Below are 26,889 nucleotides of genomic sequence, written 5' to 3'. Positions count from 1 at the left end.
CATTCAATTAAGGTATCGACAATACTTTACTTCTACCATTATCCAAGTAAGGTCTAGCTCACCAGGATATCCAAGTAAGGTCTAGCACACCTGGATATCCAAGTAAGGTCTAGCTCACCAGGATATCCAAGTAACTTCTGGGAAGCAAGTCCCCCCTCTAACTACACTATTCATGTTCAAGTCTGCCTTGATACCAGACCCTACCTTAGTTTCAATTAAACCCAACTAAGAATTAAATCCAAAGCAAGAATGCTTCTTACCTCAATTTGGTCAGTTGCCGTCAACAACTTTCACCCAAAATCCTTATTCTTCAATTTATGTACTGCACAATCCCACCTTTCAACTGGCAAAGGCTTTTGATCAACCTCCAGCACCAATTCTCTACTCTTCCTCAATTCCAAACCTTGGTTTAAGATGAAATATTAAATAGAGCATGTGTCCTCATTCATGTAATAAAGTTCTCGAATATGTAATTGAGTTGTATCTTGTGTAATGTTCCGTATTTAGAAAATAGTTACATTTCTGACATCGATTATTACGAATGTAAAGACAAATTATCAAAAATATTGAAATAAATTTTACAAAATTGAAGACAATGGGGTTTTACCTTGTGTAATCTTCCTCATTGAGAAAATAATTACATCTCTGATAACGCTTATTACAAATATAAGGATAAATGATTAAAAATTTGTAATAATTGTCCTGTTTGTAGTAATTACAAGGTCTACAACAATATTTACCAATTTATGAACCATTTTACAAAATTGACGACAAATGTGTTGTATAGGTGGTAAATCTTCATATTTCATACCAAATAGTGCAAGTGTCCTCATTCACGTAATATGGTTCTCGAATGTGTAACTGAGTAGTATTTTGTGTAATGTTGTGTATTGAGAAAATAGTTACATCTCTTGGATCGATTATTATGAATGTAAGGACAAATACTCAAAAATATTGTAATAAATGTCCTATTTTTAGTAATTACAAGGTCTAATACAATATTTACTAGTTTATGAACTATTTTACAAAATTGAAGACAAATGTGTTCTCCAAATGGTAATTCTTAATATTAATACCAAAATGTGTCCTCAATTACATAATTTACTTCTCAGTTGTATAATTAGGGTTGTACCTTGTGTAATTTTCGTCATTGATAAAATAATTACATCTCTGACAACGCTTATTACGAATATAAGGACAAATTATCAAAAGTATTGTAATAAATGTCCTCTTTGTGGTAATTACAAGGTCTAGGACAACATCTACTAAGTTATGAACCATTTTACAAAATTGACGACAAATGTGTTGTAAGATTGGTAAGTCTTTATATTTTAGACTAAATAAATCATATGTCCTCATTCACGTAATACAGTTCCCGATTGTGTAATTGGTCCGTACCTTGTGTAATTTTCGTCATTGATAAAATAATTACATCTCTGACAACGCTTATTACGAATATAAGGACAAATTATCAAAAGTATTGTAATAAATGTCCTCTTTGTGGTAATTACAAGGTCTAGGACAACATCTACCAAGTTATGAACCATTTTACAAAATTGACGACAAATGTGTTGTACGATTGGTAAATCTTCATATTTTAGTCTAAATAAATCATATGTCCTCATTCACGCAATATAATTCTCGATTGTGTAATTGGGTGGTACCTTGTGTAATTTTCGTCATTGAGAAAATAATTACATCTCTGACAATGCTTATTACGAATATAAGGACAAATCATCAAAAGTATTGTAATAAATGTCCTCTTTGTGGTAATTACAAGGTCTATGACAACATCTACCAATTTATGAATCATTTTACAAAATTGACGACAAATGTGTTGTACGATTGGTAAATCTTCATATTTCATACCAAATAGAGCGTGTGTCCTCATTCACGTAATATAGTTCTCGATTGTGTAATTGGGTGGTACTTTCTGTAATTTTTGTCATTGAGAAAATAATTACATCTCTGACAACGCTTATTACGAATGTAAGGACAAATTATCAAAAGTATTGTAATAAATGTCCTCTTTGAGGTAATTACAAGGTCTAGGACAATATTTACATGTACATAGACAATATTACAAATTGATGACAAATGTGTTGTTAAATTGGTATAATTTTTTTTTTATTTTCCATGTGTCAAAATTTTATTGGGTAACCTGATGACCTATTCATCAGGTTACTATCATATTTAGTTGTTATATATTAAAAAAATAAAAAATAGAGGTATCCCATACTGGGGGGTACTCTAGCTTGTCTCTTTCATACCAAGATGGACCATGTTCCTAATCCTAGGAGCGAGAACGCAGCCGCTAGATTCCCCTCGTTGCCCTGAGTCATGCTACTTTCCTTTTATATATATTTAGGATATCTTGTATCTGTATATCCTCCTTGTGAGAAGAATACACATCACAAAATTATTCTCTCAAATTATATTTGACTCCCCTCCATCGATTTGACTATGAGGTTTCAATTATCCTCTGGGCTCTCTATTGTTGTATGCTTGGGCTGCTTTTCAGCCTTTCTATTGAAATATCTTTCGGGGAGTGGTGGGAAAAAGAAGGAGGACGTGGAGAAAGAAACTGGCCTGGGTCTGATCAAGAAGAAGAATGAGAATTTCGAGGAGTGGTATTCGGAGGTTGTTGTTCAAGGTGAGATGATTGAATACTATGACATCTCTGGATGTTATATTTTGAGGCCATGGACAATGGCAATATGGGAGACCATGCAAGCATTTTTCGATGCAGAAATAAAGAAAATGAAGATTAAAAATTGCTACTTTCCTTTGTTCGTCTCCCCTGCTGGTCTGAAAAAAGAGAAGGATGATATAGAGGGGTTTGCTCCAGAGGTTGCTTGGGTCACAAAGTCTGGAAAATCTGAATTGGAAGTGCCTATTGCAATCCGTCCAACGAGTGAGACAGTTATGTATCCTTATTACTCGAAGTGGATTAGGGGACACCGCGACTTACCATTGAAGCTAAATCAGTGGTGCAATGTGGTTCGATGGGAGTTTAGCAATCCCACTCCATTTATCAAGAGTCGGGAGTTTCTTTGGCAAGAAGGCCACACAGCTTTTGCAACAAAGGAAGAGGCAGATAAAGAGGTCCTTGAGATATTGGAACTGTACAGAAGGATATTTGAGGAATATTTGGCAATTCCAATTGTGAAGGGAAAAAAGAGTGAGAGCGAGAAACTTGCCGATGGTCTTTACACCACAAGTGTGGAGGCTTTTGTTCCAAATACTGGCCGCGGTGTACAAGGAGCCACTTCACATTGTCTAGGTCAAAACTTGGACATTACTTATGAAAATGAAAAGGGCGAAAAAGCAATGATTTGGCAAAACTCTTGGAGTTATAGTACTCGAACGATTGGAGTGATGGTAATGGTGCATGGAGATGACAAAGGCTTGGTACTGCCACCAAAAGTAGCATCTATCCAGGCCATTGTGATTCCAGTGCCTTCTAAGGATGCCGATACACATGTCATATTTGATGCCTGCCTGAAAATTGTTGCGCAGTTGAGTGAAGCTGGATTTCGTGTTGAGGCTGATTTGAGGGACAATTACTCGCCTGATTGGAAGTATTCACATTGGGAATTAAAAGGTGTTCCTCTAAGAATTGAAATTGGAGCAGAAGGTTTGGAAAAGAAACAAGTAGGCTGTGTTCGGCGTGACAATTGTGTGAAAGTGGACATTCCTGTGGTCGACTTGGTCAAGGAAGTGAAAGACATGTTCGATAAAATTCAACAAAATCTCTTTGATGTTGCAAAACAAAAACGAGATGCTTCTATCCAGGTCGCCAGAACTTGGGATGAATTCACAGTAGCCTTGAGCAACAAGAAATTGATCCTGGCTCCTTGGTGTGATGAACATGAAGTAGAAGAGAATGTCAAAATCCGAACAAAGAGTGCAATTGGAGCAGCAAAGTCGCTATGCTCGCCCTTTGACCAGCCCGAACTCCCTGAAGGAACTCTTTGCTTTGCATCCGGAAAGCCAGCAAAGAAGTGGACCTACTGGGGAAGAAGCTACTGAATACACTTCTCCAATTATGTCTTCTGTTGGTTTTCAGAAATTTGAAAGAAGCTTTCTCTAGTTTATATCATACAATTAATACACACAAAGCTAAGGTATATGTTTGTCTTTTGGGTTTGTTGTCAACGGCCATTAGTTGTGAGAACAGTGGGGTTTTCATTTTTTCTAGGTATGTGGTTATGTCCCTTTTTGAGCTATATTTGTGTGTTCGTAGTCTTTGCTTTATGCTAGTTTTCATAGTGTTGCTTTATGCTAGTTATTTGATTGATCCGAGTCCTGGAGCATACCTCAAGGTATATAACTTAATCCCCAGAATAGTTCGTGTATCTTTATCTGTCAATATTAGTAATCAATAATTGTTCTTTTGCATGTGTCACTATTCTTTGGTGACTGAGAGCTGCTGATCATTAACCACCTAGTGTCATTAGAAAAATATTAACGTGTCTTTTACAATATCTTGATTGGATCATTTCTGAGATGCTGTGACGAAAATGTCAGCAAATTTAGACATAGCGGCTCATTACATGTGCAGTTGGTTCTAGTATCCCCTTTCTGTTGCAATTCAACAATTGTATTATGCTTAAGACGTACATTAATTGTTTTGAAGTTGTCAAAAAAAGAAGAAGAAGAAGAAGACATAGTTTCATGACTTCATCACTCACTAAATACACAGTCTGCGTCCTGTAGTATCACTTGTATTGTATTTGGCGAGTCCTTTCTGAATGCCGTGATTTTTTCTCTAAATTGGTCATATATTAATGCATGTGTTCATATATATGTCATGTGGAAAGAGCTAAGAGCGGAAACCTTGCTTGTGCATGTTTAGTCCCAATTGTTTTCGATCATCTGGTTTGACATTGTCGTCTCTACCTTTCATCTGTGGCTTGCACAATTTGAAAGAACATGGTTTAGCTCTGTACTTTATATTAAAACAGGAAATATGTTTTGTACCATTCAAAATTTGGTAAAACTCTCGTTGAAAAACTATTATGGAATTTCAGTCTAATGTGTTTTGTGGAATTTAAATGACTTTCCAGCTGTTCGTGAAAAACTATTCATTATCGTCAGATTATGTGTTTGTTTCTGAATGATATTCATCTGCTGCTGAGTATGATTGATTCATTACTTATCACATATTTAGAGTATTTAAATTTGGTGATAGCTTTTCAAAAAAAAAAAAAATTTGTGATAGATGTTGTTGCAGAAGCATTGGATTGGATTAAGTCAGATGAGCAAGATATTGTTGTGGCACTATCGTTGTCTTAAAACGGTGATTAGCACAGATTCCTTACCTGATGTCTTTTAGATCTCGTTGCTTGCTGCAGAGATAGATTATGATAAGTTGATAACTATTAACAGCAGTCTTCTACTCAGGAGACCCCAATCACACCTCTGCTGGTTACACTATAACGGTAACTCTTCTGGTGGATAAAATTGAGGAAAACTGTCTTATATATGCATGGTACGTGGTTATCAAGGCAGCAATTTTAATGGAAGGGTAAGATTATATAATGGAGCCAGAGGCAACTGCAATGGTTCTAATATATATAACAACAATATGACTAGTAGGAATGGAGGAATGAACATGGATTCCTCCCATAAGCGTCAAATTAGTAGTAAGAAATGGCATACTGAAGTCAACTGCTATTACAGGAATGACATCCCTGCCAATTATCCTTCTACATTAATCGTTGAGGCTCAGATTTGTAGGAAGAAAGGTTGTGAAGCCTTAGATTGCTCTCGCAGAGGCAGTTATTTACCAGCTTACATTCACTTTCCAATCCAAGCCTCTTTGTTAAGAAGAATTGGTAAATTACTTATCAACTGTGTTTATCAGTCAAGCAAAATATGCTAGGGAAGTTTCTCATTGGCCCAAAAAAAAAAAAAAATATTTGTTCGAAGAGCCAATTTCTCTGATCTGGGCTATGTCCTTGAGCTTGTGTAAAAACAAAAACTCATGAATCTGATTTTACATAACTATTCTTTTGTCTGGGCAAGATGGTTTCAATTAAAATGGAGAAGATCGATAGGAAATAATTCAATTATTATTTGGAAGAATTTCATCAACATCCGACTTAAGCTCAATGTTTTTTTTTGGAATTATTCGCTCATCTAGGTTTCAAGACTTCTGGGATAATATCCAACTAAAGTCAAAAGTCTACAGATGCTCACCACGTTGCATTGATCCACCCAACAGATGTCTTCTTCCATGCACACACCAGTCTTCTCATTACCTCCATTATTTCCTTGAATATGTTTTTTTTCTTTTCCTTTTGGTCGAAGAATATATCAATAGTATCAAACTCGATTCAGATAAGAGACTCACGTCTAATGGATTTATGATTGGGTTTCTTCTTAAGGCTTTTTAATTTTATTTTATTTTTAAAATTTATTTTTTTATAATACCTCATCAATTTCAGTGTGGTGGACTGGTGGTTTCGCTGGGAGGTAGATACCGGTGGGGACAGTAAAAAGTTGCTCGAAGGGTTGACGATCCAGAAAGGGTATTCTACATAATCAGTTTTCAAAGTGGATATGAGTTGGATCCAATATCCATGTGGGAGCCTTTAAGTGGAGCGTCACACAATCTATTCGGTGTGACGGTAGCATGAAAAAATTTCTTAGATGGGAGCTATTGGTCGAGGCCCCTAAAAATTAGGGGAAAAAATTACAAATAGCAATTGAACTAGACCCCTATCTTATCGATGGTACATGAACTTTATTTTTTGTTACAACCAGTATATGAACTATTCGAGCTCTTTTAAAGTGATATTTAAAACCACATTCACTCACTACTCTGGCCAAAAATGGCACATGAGGCACACATATCTCATTAATCAAGGTTAAACATGACAATTTATACTAGTCATTAACTGTATCATGGCCCAAACCACTATCTGCTTCTCAATCTTTGAACTATAAAGTAAAAACTCAAAATTCTTATCTCAATTCAAACAATCAATGAACACAAATACCAAATGTGTGCCTAATAAATGAGACACGTGTGCCTCATGTGCGATTTTTGGCTGGAGTAGTGAACGAATGTCTTTAGGTATCATTTTAAAAGAACTTGTTCAGGTATGGGTTGTGACAAAAAAAAAAATTTCAGGTACTATTAATAAGATAAAAGTATAGTTCAAGTACTATTTTTGATCAAACCTAGGTTGATTGAGTCTCTCTCTCTTCAAAGTTTTCTCCCAAAACCCTAGCACGTCTTCTTGCGTACTCGAATGGCGCTTGTCCGGTGGTAGCCTAGCATCTATGTCGGCCTTGGTCACGTGATGTCAAGTCTGCTGCCGAACGGACCTCAAAGGCTTGCTGATAGTTGTTCTCAGTTTGTCTCTTTGCTTGGAGTTTGACAGCATCGTTGCCGAATCTTGGTCTGTTGAGCGCTGTGGCATGCGGGATCGACGACGACATGGTGGGTCGAGTGGCAACACATAGGTGATGGCTTTGATGGAGGCGTAGGCAGTGGAGTTGTTTGGTGGTGACTTGGTGCCGTGGAGATTGATCTTGGTGGGTCGGGTCTTCTCCTGTTGGGTTTCGTTAAGGGCTCCGGTTGACTGCGTCGGGTGATGATGGTGGTGGTGTTCCTCATGGCCGCAACAAGGCTGCTGTGTTAGACTGTTGGCGGCTTGGCATAGTGCGACAGGGATTGGATTGGGTTGCTTGTTGTTAGGCTCGGGTTAGGGCAAACTGTGGGCTATTGGGATGTGACCTCTATTTTAGTTTTTGTTTTAGCTAAATAATTCCCTATTTTTTTAGGGGCCTATGCGTGTTAGGTTAGGTTACTTAATAGGCCCTAACGAGTGTAGTTTTGCTTGTCTATTCGCTATGTTTTTTCCATAGCTTATAGGCTCGTTTTAAAGTGAGCGATTAGTTCGAATATAGTTGGTCTATCATATATATCACTATGGTTTCACCACGAAATCTTGTTATGTCAATTGTGAGGCAGCGGGTGGATATGTAATGAACTTTTTGACATAAGTTTTATCAATGGAATTACCATTAATTCAAAAAACAAAAAAAATACTATTTCTGATTTTTACTCTAAAAATTATTATATTTTTCTTCTCAACGTATATAAATATGCAAATAATTATCTTCAAGGCCAGGGAATCACTTATTTTCACGAGAATTTTCCTATTTTTGAGAGAGAAAAAATGTAACGGCCAGATATGTGGTATCTCATATGCAGAAAAAAGATGCCGCCATGGCCATCAACTCCAAACTGAGAGAATATACATAGTTTTATACCAAGCTGCAGACTATACGAAAGCTTTGTTAATCGTGTGTGTACGCGTGTGTGCGTGAGAGAGAGAGAGATAAATACATATCAGAAACCACAGTAAAGTGTCCATTGTTGCTCTCGTTTTAAATGCATTACCAAAGAAAAAAAGTGCATTGTAAATAAGAAAAAGTTACAGACTTTGTCCACATCTGTTTGCCGTTTATATTCCCAAAACTCATCACTCATCACTCATAATCAGTGGAGTTCTTGGAGAAGAAAACTAGGTGGGTTTCCTCTCTCTTATATGGGTATGTACTTTTGTTTAGCTGATCTCTTCTCTGTATTGGGTTTTGGGGACTTCAAAAATTGGGTCTTGAACTGATTCTTTTGTTTGAAATCTCAGCTAGGTACTGTAAACTTTATGTTTTTGATGTTCATTAGGAATTTATGGCTGGCAGTTGAGCAAAAGATTCATACTTTAATCATATTTTCTTGTACCCTTTGATGCATTTGGAGGATTGATCAATCCGTTACTGTATTTGAATCTGCATTTGCAACTTAGCTCCTAAATACCGTTGATTTCTGTATGGATTCCCTGCCCAGTTTAAATGAGTTTGGAGGTTTATTTGGGAAAGTGAAGCGTATCTGTTAGGATATGCATGTCATCAGATACATCTGATTATAGTGTTTGTGTGGGGGGACGTTGAAGAAACTTTACTGAAGTGGGTTCTATGGATTTTACTTGTTGCTGCACTTGTTTTGGTTTCTGGGCTGCTTGAGTCCTTTGAACTGTACCCTCTGGGTTGCACTGGGACTTTTGATTAGTTACCATCTGGGAAAGTTTTAATCTTGATCATCTATCTTGATTTGGCATATATTTTGGATTGGATCAGTGAAATTTCTCGTTTTGGGTGGGATTTTCTTGCCTGCCTATAATAGTGGTTTATTGATCTATGCTCATGATTTACCCTTCCTTCTTATTTGATTGGTTTTAGTTGGTTCTATTCCCATTCTGCTGAAAAATTCCTTTTAGGATTGTTATCTGGTCATTTCTTCCTTGCTTTAGATGATCGGTGCATACTAGTATCATTTTAAAGCCCATTTTTCATGATGTTCACTTAAGCTTTACTATTTGTATTGCTAAGTAAATGGTGGATGCTGCTACACCCTGCCTCTTCACTCATTTTGTGTGGCATTGGTTGTTATTGCCATTAATTCAATGTATTTTTGTTGTTCTTTTCAGGTTTTAAATTGAAGCAGTAAGGAATTGCTGATTCCTCGTTAGAGACTGGGGTCTTTTAGAACATCATAGAGGAAGATAAGTATTTCACATGCAGATTGTTTTTGCATGAGGATCTAATGGCTGATTCTAATAGTTTAAGCCTGAAACACACAAGTAGCATGCTTTTCAGTATTCCTGATTTCTTTGTAGGGTTTGGTAACAAAGGTTCTTCAGATTCTGACTCAGTTAGGAGCCCTACATCTCCTCTGGACCTCAGGCCTTTTTCAAATCTTAGCAACCCATTTAGACTTAGGTCCGCTCGATCATCATCCCACAATGGAAATCACAAGAAATGGGATTGTAGGAAAGCAGGCCTTGGCATTGTCAATTTCCTTGTTGATGAAACCAAAGCTACTAGTGAAGTTCTTGGTTCATCGAAGAGGAAAACCATAATTTTTCGACCACAGGTGGGGAAAAACAACTCTCACTCCTCAAAGCTCTGTTCTGGTTCAGATGATTATTCCATGAAGTCCCAATCTTTACCCAGAAACTACATAATTAGGCCACTTTCTGAAACCATATCTCTCAATCCCCAACTCAAACCAGATAAAGTGAATGTTTCATCTGGGTTTGTGGGACTTCCTTTGGAATCTGAACCATCTGAAAACATTGAACCATTTTTGTTGGACTCCAGCAGGGATTCCTCACTGATTGTCTCTATGCAAGGAGAAAGTTCGTTGGGTTTTAAACCAAGTTCACTTCCAGTACCCATTGTCTCTAACCCTCAATATGCATCCTCTATCCCTGCTAGAGAGATGGAACTTTCTGAGGACTATACCTGTATAATTTCTCATGGTCCAAACCCGAAGACTACTCATATTTTTTGTGACTGTATATTGGAATGTCACACAAAAGATTTAAACAATGTTGACAAAGAAATAGTCGAGATAGAATCACCTCGAGTGGGTCAGCACCAGGAGGGATTACAACATGACCCTTCAGATGAAATTTTGAGATTCTGTTACACCTGCAAGAAGAACTTGGTAGGAGAGGAAATTTACATGTGCAGGTTTGTTTAAAATCTCTATTTGCAATTTTTACCCAAGTTTCACATTTATTTTTTAGGCTAAGGTTTTCTCTGACTTGTCGCAGAAGTGAGAAAGCATTTTGTAGCTTTGATTGTCACTCAGAGAAGATTTTTGCTGAAGAGGAAGCAGAAGAGACTTGGGTTAAATCTGCAGGAAGCTCTCCTGAAAGCTACCAGGAAGATCTCTTCTTATTGGGTATGCATAGTCAGGAGACTCGGGACATAGAGTAGTAGTAGCATCATAGGTCGTTCTCTATAATTTTGATTGGATGATTTCAAGTGGCTAAAAGCCCTGGTCATCAGTTTTCGTATCCCGTTTGTTTCTTAATGCTTTTGTTGGCAAGTGTTCATGTAAAAAACACTTTGGACCCCCTGAACTCATTGTTGATTGCATGCGGTATTGAAATAACAGCTGACTTTTTTGGGGTATTATTTCATAAGCTTTGATGATTTTTGTTTTGAAGTATGATGATTCAGTTCACCGAATGGTCAGAGATTATGATAGCTTGTGTATGGGTTACTTATTTAGTTCTTTAACGATTTTGTATTAGAAGATTATGGCTATAGAAACAATTGCAGGATCATTTTGATGCATTGCATCAAAGATGAGTGTATGTCCTTAAATTGTGCCAGAGTCAAACATAGTACTACAAGGCAATAACTCTGATTATATGTGCTTATAGTCCTAATCCTCTCAAGAACACCCCTGTAGTTTGCAAGATCTGTGCTCCGTGTGGTGAGATCCTAATGTACATTTCGGACTCTCCTTTAGTGTAAGCAGAGCTTTACTATAGAGATCCATTGCTGCTACATTCCCTATGGTTAAATTTCTAAAGCTTGTTTTCTCTTCCAGTTTCATATTGTTTTGGCCAACGCTAACCTTTTGTTTTAGGCATCCTTTTACTTTCAGTCTGTCCTTTCAGGTAATGAGGTTCAGGTTGGCCCTAGTCATTATCATTCTTTCAATTTCAAATGAACAGATTCCCACCACCTCCATATAATTTTAGTGTCAAGTTGCGGACTCTGCATAATGGTGCAGGTTTGCATATTCCCCTACAAATGTATATCTCAGAAGTCGTACGATATTTAACATCTCTCTCTTCACATGGGCGCGTTCAGCAGAGGAGCATCCACATATTTTTGAATGACATAATTTTGGAAGTTCCCCCACACTCAAAATCAAGCCTAGCATCACTGCATAAGCTGATAAGCACATCATTTTTGTCTTATTATGGTTTAACCAAATCATTTTCACTGTAATTCTAAGCTGCCATTAGTGTTTTTACTGTATTGAAACTAGTGGTACCTGGTTTATGACTTGAGCTGGGAAAACAAGGAAAGCAATGACATTTCACTGAGGACATTAGTTAGCAGTGAATAGTAAAAATGATATCAGAGCATGGTACAGATTAAAAGGACCACAATGTGAGTCAACAACAGTACCGCACACCATTTGGCTCAACAAAGTCTTCGTGCTGGGTTCTCTACTTCTCTATGTCTACTACTTTTGGCTTCTCTTGTACATGAGATCAACTCCATGAGGGACAATTCCGAATTTTACTCAGAAATAACATGGAAAGCTCTACAGTATTTCAGAATTTTGAAATTTCAAAACGCATAATATGTTGGAAAATTTGGTCGATGGATGCTACTTCTTTCTCCAGATTTCACCTCCTACAAGATCTCAAAAATACAATATATTAGTAACAAATAATAATCATAATATTATTGTCATAATAGAGAAAATAACAAGGATTATAGAACTTATCTCTTCAATTTATAGGCTTCCGAATGACACATTACTCGAAAAGAGTTTTAGGTTGAGGCGTGTAAACATTGCCCTTAAGAGTAGATTTCGCCCCTCGGAGACAATGTCTCGGTGTAGCAGGTTTGTGGCGCCCTACCCTCCAGGGTACAACAACCGTTAATCCTTGTAAGCGTACACTCGCAAACTTGGATCCTAGAACTGCTTGATTCTTTCATTTGGCAAAATGTAAAATAGTAAAACTCTCAAAACTTTACGACAAAAAATAATTCAAGAGAGAGAGAGAGAAAAACTAATTTTAAAAGAGATGATGAAAGAGAAAGAGTATCTGTCGCATTTGGAGCAAGTGGTGTTTTGGCTTATAAAAGAGTTGCTAGCTAGTATAATTATACAAATCATAAAGAGATTGAATGATAAATTTATAATAGAGGGGTTATAAAATGGGTAACTGTTATAACCCCCATGTATAAAATAATTACTAGACGGGTTATGATCATGATAAATATATATATTAATATGAGTCAATTTGTAATTTATAATCCCAATAAGTGCTCTAAAAACAAAACTGAAATTCATAACTCCAAAATTTAAATTGACGCATTTAGAAAATAAGGCAAATACCTTTCATCATATAGTTGTGTGTTTTGAAATATCAACTAAAATTCCAACATAATATATACATTACAAATTGTTTGCAGTGTGCCCCGTCTATTGAACCAATCCAACCCAACGACGCTAGCCTCCGCAATATTTAGTAACATATAACAGCTTCACATGAATAGATTAATAACTAAATAAATGATTTTGGTGAAACTAAATAATATTATCTTTTCTTTTCTTTTTGTGAAAAAAAAAAGAAGAAGAAAAAAAAAAGGGAAAATGGATGGGGTATATACGAGGCTTTCGCTATCAGTGAGTGGAGAAGAAACAGAAAATTGAAAAAAGTAGAGCAAAAGAGGAAAACTTTGAGCGCTAAACTCTATCCTCATATCAACCAAAGAAATCAAAAATGGGGTTTGCAATGGGGAGCACTTGCTTCCTACACTCTCCCTTCCCTCACTCTCGATTTCCCTTTTCTTCTTCTTCTCATTCCAAAACCAGAAATGCAGAGACCAACGCAAGAAGAAACAGAACAAGAGTGCCAATGTCGTCTCTGCGCCAAGAGGACCTCAACGACGGCGATCATGGCAAGAGGAGGGCTATTCTCTTTGTGGGTATCTCAGTTCTTCCACTATTGCATCTCAGGGCTCATGCTTTTGAAGCCTTTCCCGCTAGTAAGTTACAACTACTCAAAGTTGGTTGCTTTGTTTGTGCTCTTCTCTGAGTTTGTTATTAATATTAGGAAATGGGTTGTGAGATTTTTTCCTAATGATCATGAGTATTGCAAGGAGAAAGCTTATGGGCTTTGTTGTGAAGAATTGGGTTTGTCGCAAATGGGTCATCTCATTTGAAGTTTTGAACTTTGGAACACAGTCTTCTTTTATGTTCTCTGACTTTTGTTGGAAATTGCTCATCATTTGTTTGTGAAATTTTGATAATTATTTTATTCCAGGATCTAATATGTATGTTTCAAGTGACTTTGTAATTCTGTCAGTACTCAGAACAATAAGGTTCTTTTGATAATGCAGTTTCAAGTTGAGGGATGTTAGTTAAGATGTTGGAACTGAAGTTAAAATCTGAGTTGATTAGGCAATATTAGAGGAGTTGAGTGTAATTTCTTTATAAAGGCATCACATCAAGATGGGACTACATCACGTATCTGTAACACATAGGTCATTGTATGTTGCATATGGAGACAGTGAATCACCTAAGACTAGGCAGATAATGGTATTCTGCTTCAAAGGAGGATTAAATGCATATAATGGATTGTAGGCTGTTCTTTTGTATTTCTTCGGAATCTCTATGTGGATTGTTAATAAAATGAGGACTCGAAAAGAAGATAACAATTTGGACCCAGCTTTTGATGTTACTGTAATTTGCAAACATAAAATACTCATCTTTGCTAATCCAAATGGTAATATTAAGTTTGTTGTCTACAAGGTTCCAATTTTTGGTTCCCAAATGCTGAAAATGTTGGAATATCATATCAATTGAGTGTGTTTTTTTTTCTTCTTCTAGAAATTCAAAATAGTAGCTCCACTTGCATAGGTTGACAGATTAGCTTAGGCACAGGTTTTGTACCAAGTCATGCCAGAAGAAGGTATTATAGGTGGCAAAACCATATCTGATGCCCCAGATACCAGTACAATCCTTATCTGGTTTCAAGACTAAGTGGGGAATTGAGTGGCCTAAAAGATGTCTTTCACTCTAAGTAGCTAAAGAATGTATGACTGTGGGTAGTAATTGCCCTTTTTTATTTCTTTTTTTGATGCTGTTACTGATTCCGAAAGACGTTATCATAAGGGGGGATGCAGAAAATCAGAGTTTTAGTTTAACTTAATAATATTTCATAAGATAATTTAATGCCTTTTTCTTTTGGAGAAAAAAAAGAAGGAAAAAAACATACTTCTTACACATAATGAAGGTTCTTACCTTCTGCTACGCTTTTTGGTCTTTCTTAGCATGGACCAGTGTTCCATGAAACACTTGCTGCTAGTCACCCATTTCCACTTTGGTTCATTATTTATTTATGCTCTAATCTTTTTTCTTTATTATTCTTTTTTTTTTTTTCAGAAGAAATTGAGCCAAAGACTCCAGACAAGAACATAAAGGCAGAGGTCTGAATACTAGATTTGCTATTAAATCCCAATTAATAGCTTTCAGTTTTTTAATGATTGTAATGAGGCTTAATTGTCTAAAGAGTGAATATCATTGAATAGCAGGGACTGCAAGGAGATGCAGCACCAAATCCCATTTTGTCTATCCTGAATGGTATTGGTATTTTCAGCTCTGGTGTCATCGGTGCGTTTTATGGATTGGCTCAGAAAGAAAAGAAAGCTACTGATGCAATAGTAGAATCTGTAAGTTTGCACTTCTACAGTCAAGCTTTACTTTACCTGCTGAGATAACCCAGAAAAAATTGAAGGAGTCTAGTCCCTTTAAAAAGGAACTTCAACAAGTTTATGACCATAAATCTATAATGTTTGTCTTTTAATTTTTTGCTGTTTTCTTGTATGCTCAAATGCTTCATTAGAACGTAATTTACGAGTCTGAGCTTGAAAAACCATTGTCCTTTGATTTTGTTCTCGTTGCAAGGATGTACTTTTGGATGATTTGCTTGATCTAACCCACATCTGCTGTGGTTGAATTGCACAGATGAAGAACCAGCTGAAAGAAAAGGAAGCTGCTATTGCTTCATTGGAGAAGAACTTTGAATCCAAGCTACTGGATGAACAGGAAGAAAGGAGCAAGCAACTTGGAAAGGCAAAGGAAGAGCAGAGGTCTCTAACAGACCAACTAAATTCAGCAAAGAGTACTATTGTGGACCTAGGGAAGGAGCTAAATAGTGAGAAGAAGTTGATTGAGGAGCTTAAAATTCAAAGTGAAAGCCTTAAAACAAACCTTTCAAAGGCTATCGAAGATAAGGTAGAGCTTGAAGAAAGTTTGAAGGCAAAGCTCCACTCGATCGAAGATTTGCAGGGAAGGATTAATTTACTCAATTCAGAACTGAAGGACAGAGAAAGTAATGTTCGAAGCCTTAGCTCTTCTCTCGCAGAAAAGGATTTGGAGTTGAAGGACTTAAAAACTACCTACAAGCAAACTAGGGATGAACTAGCTCATGCAGTTTCAGATATTCAACAATTAAAAGTTGAACTCCTGAAGAATCAAAAGGAATTGGAATTGAAGAGTTCCACTGTGGATGAATTGAATTCAACAGTAAGTTCTTTGTCTTCTGAGAAAGGTGATTTTAAGAGGAAGCTTGATGCTATTCAGGAGGAATACAATAATCTGAAATCATCCTCTGGAAAAAAGGCAGCTTTGGATGCTAAGCTTTTGGGAGAAAAAGATGAGGCCCTTCAGCTGCTAAAGGAAAAACTTGAGCTTGCATTGACTGACTCAAGTAGAAGCAAACAGATAACTGCTGATTTGACCCGAGAGAAGGAAACCTTGAGGGAAACGTTGGATAATGCATTGAACAGTGAAGAGAGCTTGAAACATGAACTCCACATCACTCAGGAAGCTCTTGGAAAATCTAGAAATGAAGCTTCGAATCTGGAACATCAATTAAAACAGTCAAAAATTTGTGTACAGAACTTGAAGCTGAGATCTCTCGGGTTCAGGCTGAGTTTACTGGAGTTAGGGAATCACTGCAGAGGAGCCTAGATGAGGCTACATCAAGTGGTGACGTGATTGCTACTGAGCTTGCTGCAGTGAAAGAACTTCTAAAGAAGACAGAAGAGGAGCTGCAAAGTGTGTCTCATCAACTAGCAGCTGTTGCAGAAAATCATGATAGCCTGCAGAATGAATTGGTTGATGTATATAAAACAGCTGCCAAAGCTTCTAATGATTTAAAAGAAGAGAAGGAGCGAGTTTCTTCTCTTAAAAAAGAACTTCAAACTCTGGAGAAGCAAATCTCAGAGAACAAGAAGTCCCAGAAGTCTCTTGAGACAGACCTGGAAGAGGCTACAAAGTCACTTGATGAGATGAACCGAAATGCATTAATACTTTCCAAAGAGTTAGAGAAGGCTAATTCTCTAATTTCTAACCTTGAAGATGAGAAAGAGGTGTTTTACAAGTCCCTAAAAGAGCAAAAGACTGCATCCAAAGAGGCACGTGAAAATATGGAAGATGCCCATAATCTTGTCATGAAACTTGGCAAGGAAAGGGAGAGTCTGGAGAAGAGAGCAAAGAAAATGGAAGAGGAGTTGGCATCTGCCAAGGGTGAAATATTGCGGCTGAGGAGTAAAATAAAATCGTCTAAAGATCTTGTAAATAATGAGAAACCACAGAAAGTTGAGGCTGAAGGTGCTGTCACTGTTACTGCAAAGAGAGGTAGGAGGAGAAAGGCTGCTGAATCAGAGTGAACTACTTTTATAGTGGTAAATTATTTTTCCCCGTTACTTTGGTTATTCTTTTATCTTACTTTGAAGCCATTTGTTTTCTGGCTTTCTCCTTCTCCTAACTTGAAATTCTTTCCCAATACCATTAATTATAGGAATGTGAGGCTGTGAGAGGAAAAATATGATTTCTATGTAACAACTGTTGCATATTAAATCGTGATTCTCTTGTACTTCTGCAGTGTATAGTAGGAATCGTATCAGTTGTAGACATTAGTGGATTCCAGTTGCAAACTTTCAGCTGTCACTTTCTCATTTCAAAGAGCCTAGCTCTACATCTCTTCTCATACCTTCAATATACACCAAGAGTGCGACTACTGCATTGTGCTCGAGAGCTTGTTCAATGAAACTACATTGAAATAAAAATTCTGGGTATGTACCAAGTTATAGTGAAATAGGGGTGGATTCAATGCTCTGAGACAAATGCTCATTATAGATGGAGTCATGGAGGCATTTGGTTCAAACTAGTATAGATTTGAAATCAAATCTCAAGACCAATGCTCAAAACAACTATTGGCACTTTATTAATTTTCTTTCGAGATACAAATACATATTTGTAATTGCTTTTATTCATTAGCTTGCAGAAATTACTAAACATTTAGTGCGTTATCGATGCTTGAGAATTGGTGCGCTTCCCCGAGCAAGAATCCACACGAGTTTTCACTTCTCCTTCATCTGATAAAGATCAAAGAAAATCAACGTAAATTTATTTACGTTACTCACAAACGTATGTGTAATTCCCAGTAAAAATTTTGCAGACAATTTCACTTAAAACATAAAGCTTGATGATCAAGACCATTGATCTTACAGATCACTCTTAATATATAGTTTCTGAAAAATTTTAGTAAATTTAAAAACCATGCAACTATTTGACCCAATTTTACCACTTTAGTTCTACAGCTCTACCCGACACCGTAATGTTTCACCATTTTGGATGGAGAGAGAGAGAGAGTCAGAGAGAGATCTAATTACTTGGATTAAGGTTGGTGCTGATATTGGCACAGTAAGAGGAAGCACAACCTAGGGTGCAAAACAGCAAATGTATTGAGGATTTCTTTGGCCATCAAAGGGACCAGTTGGTAAGAGGCATCTTTTCAAGCGGTAAACGCCACATTTGATAGGATTGTGTGGTGGCTGGCTCATACAGGCGATGAAGCTACCACTATAGCACGATCCGGATGATAAAGCTGTAGACTGCCCTATCAGTAATCCAAGCCAAATACAAACCAACACTTCACAGCTTACTTTGTTTCCCTCCATTGCCATTTCTCTTCAAACAAACACCTAGGCTTCCTTAACTAGCAGATTGAATGCTACTGAAATGTGAGTTTCCCTAGCCTCATTGATATACTATAGGTGGTTGTGGTAAATATGGTATAGCATTTAAAGGAAATTTTCTATCCTTGCAGAAACATTATATGTTTCAATGAAAAGTACCTAATTTGATTACCAGTTAGTGTCAGGATTTAGACAACACACTCTTATTACCTGTGACATTGATTAAATTAATTTCCTTTGTTTGACATGGCTTCTTTCAAATGGACAGATTATTGTAGATGGATTCTGTTAGTTAAACGAGAACGGAGAATCTACTGTGTCTGTGAGTAAGTAACTTTCTGCTGTCCTGTTCATTTCTTTGGGAATATTACTATGACTCGGCTCAAACTTCATGGAACAAACTGCATGCTTCTACACCATGCTGAAAGGCTTGTTGGATTAAACTCCATGTAAATAGAAATTGAACTATCGAAGTAGTTTCCCAGACATTAGATACAACGAAAAAAAAATATACAACTTAGGTGCGACCACAGTGGGAGTCGAACCCACGACCTTTTGATCCGAAGTCAAACGCGCTAATCCACTGCGCTATGCGGTCACCTTGTTACACAGTGTACTGTTATTACTATAGAACCTGTGAAGAAGAAACTTGGCAACGTTTAATTGTTTGTGAAGTTCTTGTTCACTAACCCGTAGTAAAGCAAAAGGCAGCTGCCTGGCTACAAACAATTAAACAAAGAAGGGAAGCACTTTGTAATTGTATATACACATTGAATCAGTTATCAAAATCGATCTCCCGCATCGATATGAATCACGGTCAATCACCCTAGCTAGTGATAGATAGGAAAAAAAAAAACCTAAAAGATCGAAGATACAAAATCGATCAATGCTTTAGGCTCTGCATGAGTATCTAATTGAACTCTTTGCTCTGCTTCTTCTAATTAAATCAATGCCTAAGCCTGGGTGCCACTCAAGGATTTCATCTGAATGTGGCTGTTGTCATTAGGCAAGGCCTCGTAAGAACCCATTCTCCGAATACCAACCGACTTGGCAGTCATTGCATAGGTGACCATCACAATCAGCAACACGAACATTACGTGCACCAAGAACACTAGATCCAGAATGGCCACAGCCCTGAACTTGGACTCGTCCAAATCACACTTGGTTGAACCCTCGACTCCATTGACCACATCAAGAAGCTTGTGGCAGCCCTCTGGGATGAAGGCATCCACAGAGAGGGAGAGGCCCGTCTGCAGGACCCACAGTCCCTGCAGAGACATGGAAGCGCCCAAACCTACGTCTGCCACGAATAGTCTTGGCTGGCAAGCTAAGACGAGGCAGAGGATGGAGGCTTGGGCGGATATCCTTCCTGAGATGGAGTCACATTTGGCCTGAAGGTCGGATGTCTGGACGGCTGCGGCGCCCCAAGAGACGAATGACTGCAAGTAGAAGAGGGCGGCGGCGAGGCCGAAGATGAGGTCGGTGGGGAGGGGCAGCAAAGATGGGATCCACTCGGAGAGAAGGAGCGCCAGTGTGAGGAGTAGAAAGAGGAAGAGGGAGGCGGCGGACTGGAGGGAGGTGAAGTAGTGGACAGGCGTGCGACCCTTGAGGAGTGGATCGGCGTCTAAGGAGGCTACTGTTTGGTGGACTATGGCGACGGCGAGGAATGCAATGACGAGGTAGAGCTGGAGGAACTTGAGGCGGTGATTGTGGGATGATGAGGAGATGGAGAGAGGGAAAGGGTGGTAGGGTCTAGCGAAATAAGACTGTGGGAATCTCAGGTGGTTGCGGGTGGTGGCGATCATATGGTAGAGTCCCAGTGAGACCAGTGCTGTGGACGACATCATCTGGTACACTAGGGCTGCCATATCTCTTTGACTCTTTCACTCTCACTATGTCTGGGTTTCTTTATCCATGCAGTGTTGTATTACTCTATAGTTGCAGATGCATGCACGTACTCTAGCTCTGTACGTTTGAGCAAATTAACTATCCTTCTTGATTCCTCTTCAAACCTTGTTAGCTTGTTTGATTTCAATGGCGAAGAATATATGCCTGGGACCTAGACAAAAGAAAAGAAATTTTGTTACCCAAACTGTCATACAAAAATACACATCCATTCATGAAATTTATACTGATTACAATGTCTCATATATAATGTAATAACTTCCTCATCGTTCTATTCTGTTAGATTCAATTGTATTTCTCACTATTATGAAAGGAAACAATTTCATTCATCCAGTAATCATCCACAACTTAAAGAATACACATCTTATAAACCAACAAACAAACTCCATAGATAATGACCTATGGAAGACTATCAACCAATTCAACGCTCACAACTCACAAGTGTACGAACTAAAGATATCAATTAAGAGAACCAAAAAAAAAAAAATGCATGGAACTTCCACTAAGGAATGTCCTCGACATATACAGGCTAAGGGGTCTATGATCTATTAATGAAGATTCAAACTCTGAACAGCAGATTGGCGAAACATGATTACAAAATAGGGTTCATACGTGATCTCTTAGAATGCACAAAAAGATAATCATTCCTAAATAAAAAGACCTGGAAAAAATATAAGATAAAAATAGAGAAATGAAAAAGTTTATATAATTAAGGACATACTTGGAGATGGAGATTTGAGCCAATTGAGCAATCTGAGTTTTTTCCAACAAAACAACAACACAAACTGATCAACAAATTCTTCAGCAACCTGTAAAGTAATTGACTATTTTACAAAATTAAAATCAAAATCTTAAATAATATGGAAATTTTCAATATTCAAGAATAAATACCATCGGGGCAAAACTTGTTAGGCTCGACGACTACATCGATCATATGCGTGAACGTAGGAAAAAACACTTTGTTTCTTTTTCTTTTCGAGGTCTAGGCGAGACAGTCCAAATGAATTTAAGGGAAAGAGGGGCCGAGGACCCATCTTGTCCCTTAGTAGTTCCACCCTTGTTTGATTAGTTCCTCACTAACCAAATATTTTGAATGATACACAATTGAGGTATACTAGGAATTCTTATGTTGCATTGCCATGAAAGATGGTGTAGTTGTGAGTATTTAGTAAAAGAGAAGAGATGAATGGTAACGCATCATGGACAAACAAGATCTGGCCAAAGGCAAAGAAGTTTGGTCCACTCGAAGACGAGAAACAATGAAATGGGAAGTGTAATCAGTTCTAATTTTTATGATGCCCTACTTTTAGCTGATTCCAGATGAAGGCTAAAGAAATCAGTACATGATTTGAGAGGGTCTTTAATTTTACTGTACGACTATGAATCTCAACATTGCAGGCTATGGAGAGGAAACTTCAAGAAATGTAAGGTTTCAGTGAGGATTGAGAAATAAGAGGTAAAAACAGTTTCACTCGATCTACAGCTAAAAATAGGTTTACTAATATTGGTATTACCTATTTTTAGCCAAAAATAGGTAGACTATACCGCAAGCCTCGATCTCCTTCCTTTTTCACGCAGCCCTCTTCTCTCTTCACCCTTATCCCTCTTGCTCTTCAATTCCTCATTGCATTGGAGAGATGACTTTGATTTTGAGTCTTAGTTTTTATTACTTATATTGCGATGAAAGAGAAATACATGCACTTCCTCAAGAATCTCATGAGAAACAAAATATTGAAGTAGAGTAAATTAGCTTTTGCTTCAGAGATCGACACCTCCCAGCTAGCTTCACAATGGAGAGAGTGCTTAAACACCCTTGTCAGCCAATTAAGGTCTTTGTTCCTTTAGATATATACAACTCCTAGCTTCACAAATTGGAAAAGTTTGGTCATATATTCTATAACTGTTTTAATTTTATTTTATTTTTATTTTAGCCAAAGTCAAATACAAATATAGCGAAAATTAGACATAATAATAACCCAATCTTAGGAGTGCGACAAAATAATTGGAATCGGTATATTTGGAGAATCATTATGCTTATGCAAGCACCATGTAGAGCAATCACCCGTCCACATTCATGAACCATTCTTTTGTCAAAAGGACATTACGTACCTTACTTCCTCTATGCCTTCGGATTATAGGTCTCACATGCATCAGCACACAAACATATTATCATTCATCACTTCTCCATTCTTACTCGTGCTTTTCTTTTTTCGTTTCAATTTGCAAAGTACTATTTGACTTCCTTTGTAATTTTAAACCTTCCTAAGGATACTACGGTTCTTTAGCCTTTGTTTCCGTCACAAAATTGTATCTTTTGAGGTTAATTAAGCATCATGTCATACTCATTCTCAATTTGGCTGAATTTTATCATCTCTCTCTCTCTCTCTCTCTCTCTCTCTCTCTCTCTCTCTCTCTCTCTCTTCTTCTCTCTTCATTCACTCCATCTCCCCTACCTTAATCAATTACATAATTTTCACCAAATTAGCTAACCTATCTTAACTTTTCCATCATCATATCATCAAATTACATCATCCATCAACAACCACCATAAATGTGCTCTCAAGGAGGAGAATAATGAAGGAGCCATAACCATTAATATTGTGTCAAGCTTCTAGTAGTTCACTTCTTTCTCCTTAAACTCTTTAATTGGGACTTCCAAATTTGACAGCACAAGCTCTTTTTTTTTTTTTTTGCAATGAGTATATATGGTCGCACGTACAGTTGCTCTAAAAAGAGTTTTCTGAACATAAAACTGATGCTACAACTTCAACCACAAAGATGATTTAGCTTTAGCTAATATTCAGATTTCAGTAGTACAAGTGAAGTTGCAGATAAGATATTAGCAGACTCCTATACAAAGTTACAAAAGACCTTTTCTCATGATCGAACCCAAAATCTTGTCACCCTTTGTTTGAGTTGGCAAAAACTAGTCCCAACAAACTTTGAAGATCCTAGAAGGAGCCTAGAGGGGGGGGGGGGGTGAATAGGTTCACAGCCAATTTTTTCGTTCAAAAACCTTTCTCAGGGATTGCAACAGGGTGATCAATCCTGAGAACTGGTAATGAACAGATTGTATTGTAAATTCAACAAACCAACTAAAGCAATAAAGAACACATGTTTTGTTGACGCAGTAAAACTCTATCAAGGGAAAACATCTGCGTGGCCCTTACTCTTGAAAGACCAAAACCAAGTCACTAATGAAACAGATTACAAGTTTACAACACTTGGATTGCACTGACGCGGCAATCCTTCTAGACTAACTCACTAGACTGTTGTAATCACTCCTTGCTAATTGTTTACACAAGTGAACAACTCAGAAATCTCAACTATGACACAAGCTATGAACGCAGCAAGTTCGACTTGGAGATTTCACCTTTGAAGCTTACAATTCCCAACTGAACTCATGGGATGCAAGAGATGAATATGCATGAATGGTTTTGTGTTTTTCAAATTGTTTTCAACATGGAACAAGACATTTTGAAAAATAGAAAACCAAAGAGATAAACTCTTGATAGACAAAGGGACTGAAACACAAGTATTTTCAATACCAGAATAGGAACAGAGAACCCATATATATATAGGAGGAAGAGAAAGGACAGTTCACTCAAAGAACCGTTAAACTCAATTGGAGAAGGTAAACCCATACCCATAATTTCAGATTGCCCGTGTAAACTCATGCTCCTAATTTCAATTGGGAAACCAATTTCAAGAACCCAAAACACTCAAGCTCCATAATCAAAACTGACATAGGAAGGGAACCCATGAAAAACCATTGACTTTTTGAAAGAGATGCCATGTATGAGCTTACTTGAGCCATGAAGAAGAGGGGTCTTCTTTTGATCTTCAAGTTTGAAGCTTGATCTTGGACAAGATAGCAAGATGAGATGGGATTGGGAACCACGACAACAAGGCAGCAACGCAACAAACTGTGATGAGGTTATCAAGTTGTAATTGAACTAATTCTTCAAACTTGGCCTTGGCTTTCGACAGCAACACAGCCACACAAAAGAGAAGAAGAACCAAGTTGCAATTAAACTATTATGTCAAGATAGGGAAGCTGACAGCAAGGCAGCAAACTGATCTTCAAGTCTTCACGTGGGTCTTTGACAGCAAGACAACCACAATTACAGCAATGGTAATTAAACAAAGCAATCATGGTCTTGGCTGCAAACAAGGGCTTCTAACTCTTGGGCTTAGTGGGTAGAGTGTTTTGTTAAAGTGAGGAATGCCAATACAAGTTATACTAACAATCTCCCCCTTTGGCATTCCTAAACAAAACACTACTTTGCAACCAAAACAAACCTGAAACAATTGCACAAGACATACCAAGTGAAGCATGGGCAATAAAGGCACAAGAAAAACAATGCAACCAAGCAAAGCATTTTAAGATCACATGAAGCATTAGCAATAAGGAACAGCCACAAAGGCACCTAATACTTCCCCCCCTTTTTGTCTAGGAATGACAAAGGGAAAATGCTATCAATAAGAACAGAAAACATCCGTTCAAGAGTACAAAATCTGCAGAAAAATGCAAATGGCCAACTTGGATAACATTTTTGAAATAACAACCTTCAATTTTGAAGAACACAAGGAAGACCACATGTATCAATGAATACTCCCCCTCAATATATGCAGCGGATTATTGAGAATTTAAAAATGTAAGCAAGCAAGGATGAAGGACATAGTCAATCCTCGATTTATCTTGACAAGCCAGGCAAAGAGCCACAGAGGATTGCAGAGCACATTTCAATCCCTCCGGATCCCACAAAGAAACTCAAGACAATTTGACAGTTCCTTTTTGTAAACACAGCTCAAAGATGACTTGTAGCATTTCATGATTCTTGAATTTGTTTAGAAACTTGAGCTAAACCATCCAAGGGATAAGAATTGATACACAAGAGATTACAAAGGAATGAGATGAAGTCCTATTTTTTTTCATTGATCCTTATCTCTCCAATTTTTTTTTTAAATTTATTTATTTAGCTCATCATCATTTGCTTTGTTAAGCTTGAGCTTTCCGAAATAAACCATATTTTTGACCCATGTAACAAGTCTTATGTCAATGGCTCTCAAACCAGTTGGTTTTAAGGCATTAAGTGTAACAAGGACACTCCAAAGGACATTTCAACTCGAGTCAAAAAGAGGATATCAAAACAGGAAAATACCACCGGGGTGACCAAACCATTCCCTTTTCTTCCCAATCCTCATATCGTTCACCACGACCGAGGCCCGTTTACTTTGGGAATAGCCTGGCCAAGCTTCTCTAAATATTTTCACAAAGAAGCATAAACTACTCATCTCAAACCATCATAAAAACTTAGCACAATATAAAACCCCACAAGAGATTTAGGTGCAAGAGTTTAAGATAATAGAGTTTTCAAACAAAAAAAAAAGAGCAGTGAACAATAGAAAGCTGATGCAAAGAGTCTTGAGAACCTTGAGTGACCAAGGAAGAAGAAATTATGAACACACTACCCTCTGATCTTAGATCAAGACATGATCAGTATTTTCTAGGATTGAAACAATGCATGCAATCCCCAAAGGAAATAATTCACAACCTACACTAAATGCATCACACATAATATATAACAAACAGCCTGCATATATGAGTGAGAATATTCAAACAGTAGAGCACACTCCAATAGACTTCCTAAGAGACTCAAAACGAAGGTTGTCTAAAGGTTTTGTAAACAAATCAGCCAATTGATTTTCAGTGGGAATAAATTCCAGCTGAAGGATATTTGCATCAACAAGATCACAAATGAAATGATATCGAATATCAATATGCTTTGTGCGTGAGTGCTGAGCAGGATTCTTAGAAATGTTAATGGCACTAGTGTTGTCACAAAAGATTGACAACTTACCTTGAGGGAAACCATAGTCGTTCAACATTTGTTTCATCCATAACATTTGGGTGCAACAACTACCAGCTGCAATGTACTCGGCTTCGGCAGTTGAGAGAGACACACAGTTTTGCTTCTTGCTATGCCATGAAACAAGATTGTTTCCCACAAAGAAACATCCACCCGAGGTGCTTCTTCGATCATCCACATTTCCCGCCCAATCCGAGTCAATATAACCTGCAATCTCAACATTGGAATCAAAGGTGTACACCACCCCATAGTTAGAAGTTCCATAAACATATCTAATGATGCGTTTAACAGCCTTTAAATGTGATTCCTTAGGATTAGCTTGATATCTAGCACAAACACCAACACTAAAAGAAATATCGGGTCTGCTAGCAGTAAGGTACAACAAGCTTCCTATCATGCTTCTATACAAGGTTTGATCAACACTAATTCCAGTCAAATCCACATCAAGTTTTGAACTAGTTCCCATGGGATTTCGGACAGCAGTAGCAGCATCCAAACC

General features: G+C 37.5%; 4 protein-coding genes and 1 non-coding gene across 8 annotated transcripts; 3 read left to right on the top strand and 2 right to left on the bottom strand.

The window, feature by feature from the left end:
• Positions 1-2,463: 2,463 nt before the first annotated feature.
• On the top strand, positions 2,464-4,322 carry LOC112184555 (proline--tRNA ligase, cytoplasmic). Its single transcript, XM_024322820.2, has one exon. It carries the CDS (start codon positions 2,464-2,466, stop codon positions 4,030-4,032), a length of 1,569 nt encoding a protein of 522 aa, XP_024178588.1. The 3' UTR covers positions 4,033-4,322.
• A 4,024-nt stretch (positions 4,323-8,346) lies between these two features.
• Positions 8,347-11,004, top strand: LOC112191000 (FCS-Like Zinc finger 10). 3 transcript variants are annotated; one of them, XM_024330526.2, is made up of 3 exons: positions 8,347-8,547; positions 9,507-10,554; positions 10,641-11,004. In XM_024330526.2, the coding sequence occupies exons 2-3, from the start codon at positions 9,623-9,625 to the stop codon at positions 10,801-10,803; spliced, it is 1,095 nt and encodes a 364-aa protein (XP_024186294.1). In that variant the 5' UTR covers positions 8,347-8,547; positions 9,507-9,622; the 3' UTR covers positions 10,804-11,004. The 3 variants fall into 3 exon arrangements, with proteins under 3 accessions (XP_024186294.1, XP_024186291.1, XP_024186292.1); XM_024330523.2 differs by having other exon boundaries at positions 8,354-8,547; positions 10,638-11,004; XM_024330524.2 differs by having other exon boundaries at positions 8,354-8,571; positions 10,638-11,004.
• A 2,265-nt stretch (positions 11,005-13,269) lies between these two features.
• On the top strand, positions 13,270-17,605 carry LOC112187772 (MAR-binding filament-like protein 1-1). The gene is given in 5 exon segments (XM_024326696.2): positions 13,270-13,611; positions 15,011-15,054; positions 15,160-15,297; positions 15,593-16,514; positions 16,517-17,605. Coding segments are annotated over 5 exon segments (2,154 nt in total). The 5' UTR covers positions 13,270-13,346; the 3' UTR covers positions 17,302-17,605.
• A 1,531-nt stretch (positions 17,606-19,136) lies between these two features.
• Positions 19,137-19,210, bottom strand: TRNAR-UCG. The gene has a single exon. It is a non-coding gene; the product is annotated as a tRNA-Arg (tRNA).
• A 355-nt stretch (positions 19,211-19,565) lies between these two features.
• On the bottom strand, positions 19,566-21,967 carry LOC112187060. Of its 2 annotated transcripts, none has more exons than XM_040515480.1 (3): positions 21,409-21,967; positions 21,239-21,270; positions 19,566-20,671 (listed from the first exon to the last, which is right to left on the bottom strand). In XM_040515480.1, the coding sequence occupies exon 3, from the start codon at positions 20,478-20,480 to the stop codon at positions 19,566-19,568; it is 915 nt and encodes a 304-aa protein (XP_040371414.1). In that variant the 5' UTR covers positions 20,481-20,671; positions 21,239-21,270; positions 21,409-21,967. The 2 variants fall into 2 exon arrangements, with proteins under 2 accessions (XP_040371414.1, XP_024181460.1); XM_024325692.2 differs by having other exon boundaries at positions 21,239-21,326; positions 21,409-21,966.
• Between the last annotated feature and the right edge of the window lie 4,922 nt (positions 21,968-26,889).

This window comes from Rosa chinensis, chromosome 2, assembly GCF_002994745.2.
Source record: "Rosa chinensis cultivar Old Blush chromosome 2, RchiOBHm-V2, whole genome shotgun sequence".
NCBI classification, from domain to species: domain Eukaryota; kingdom Viridiplantae; phylum Streptophyta; class Magnoliopsida; order Rosales; family Rosaceae; genus Rosa; species Rosa chinensis.
This window is presented reverse-complemented; position numbering and strand designations above follow the sequence as displayed.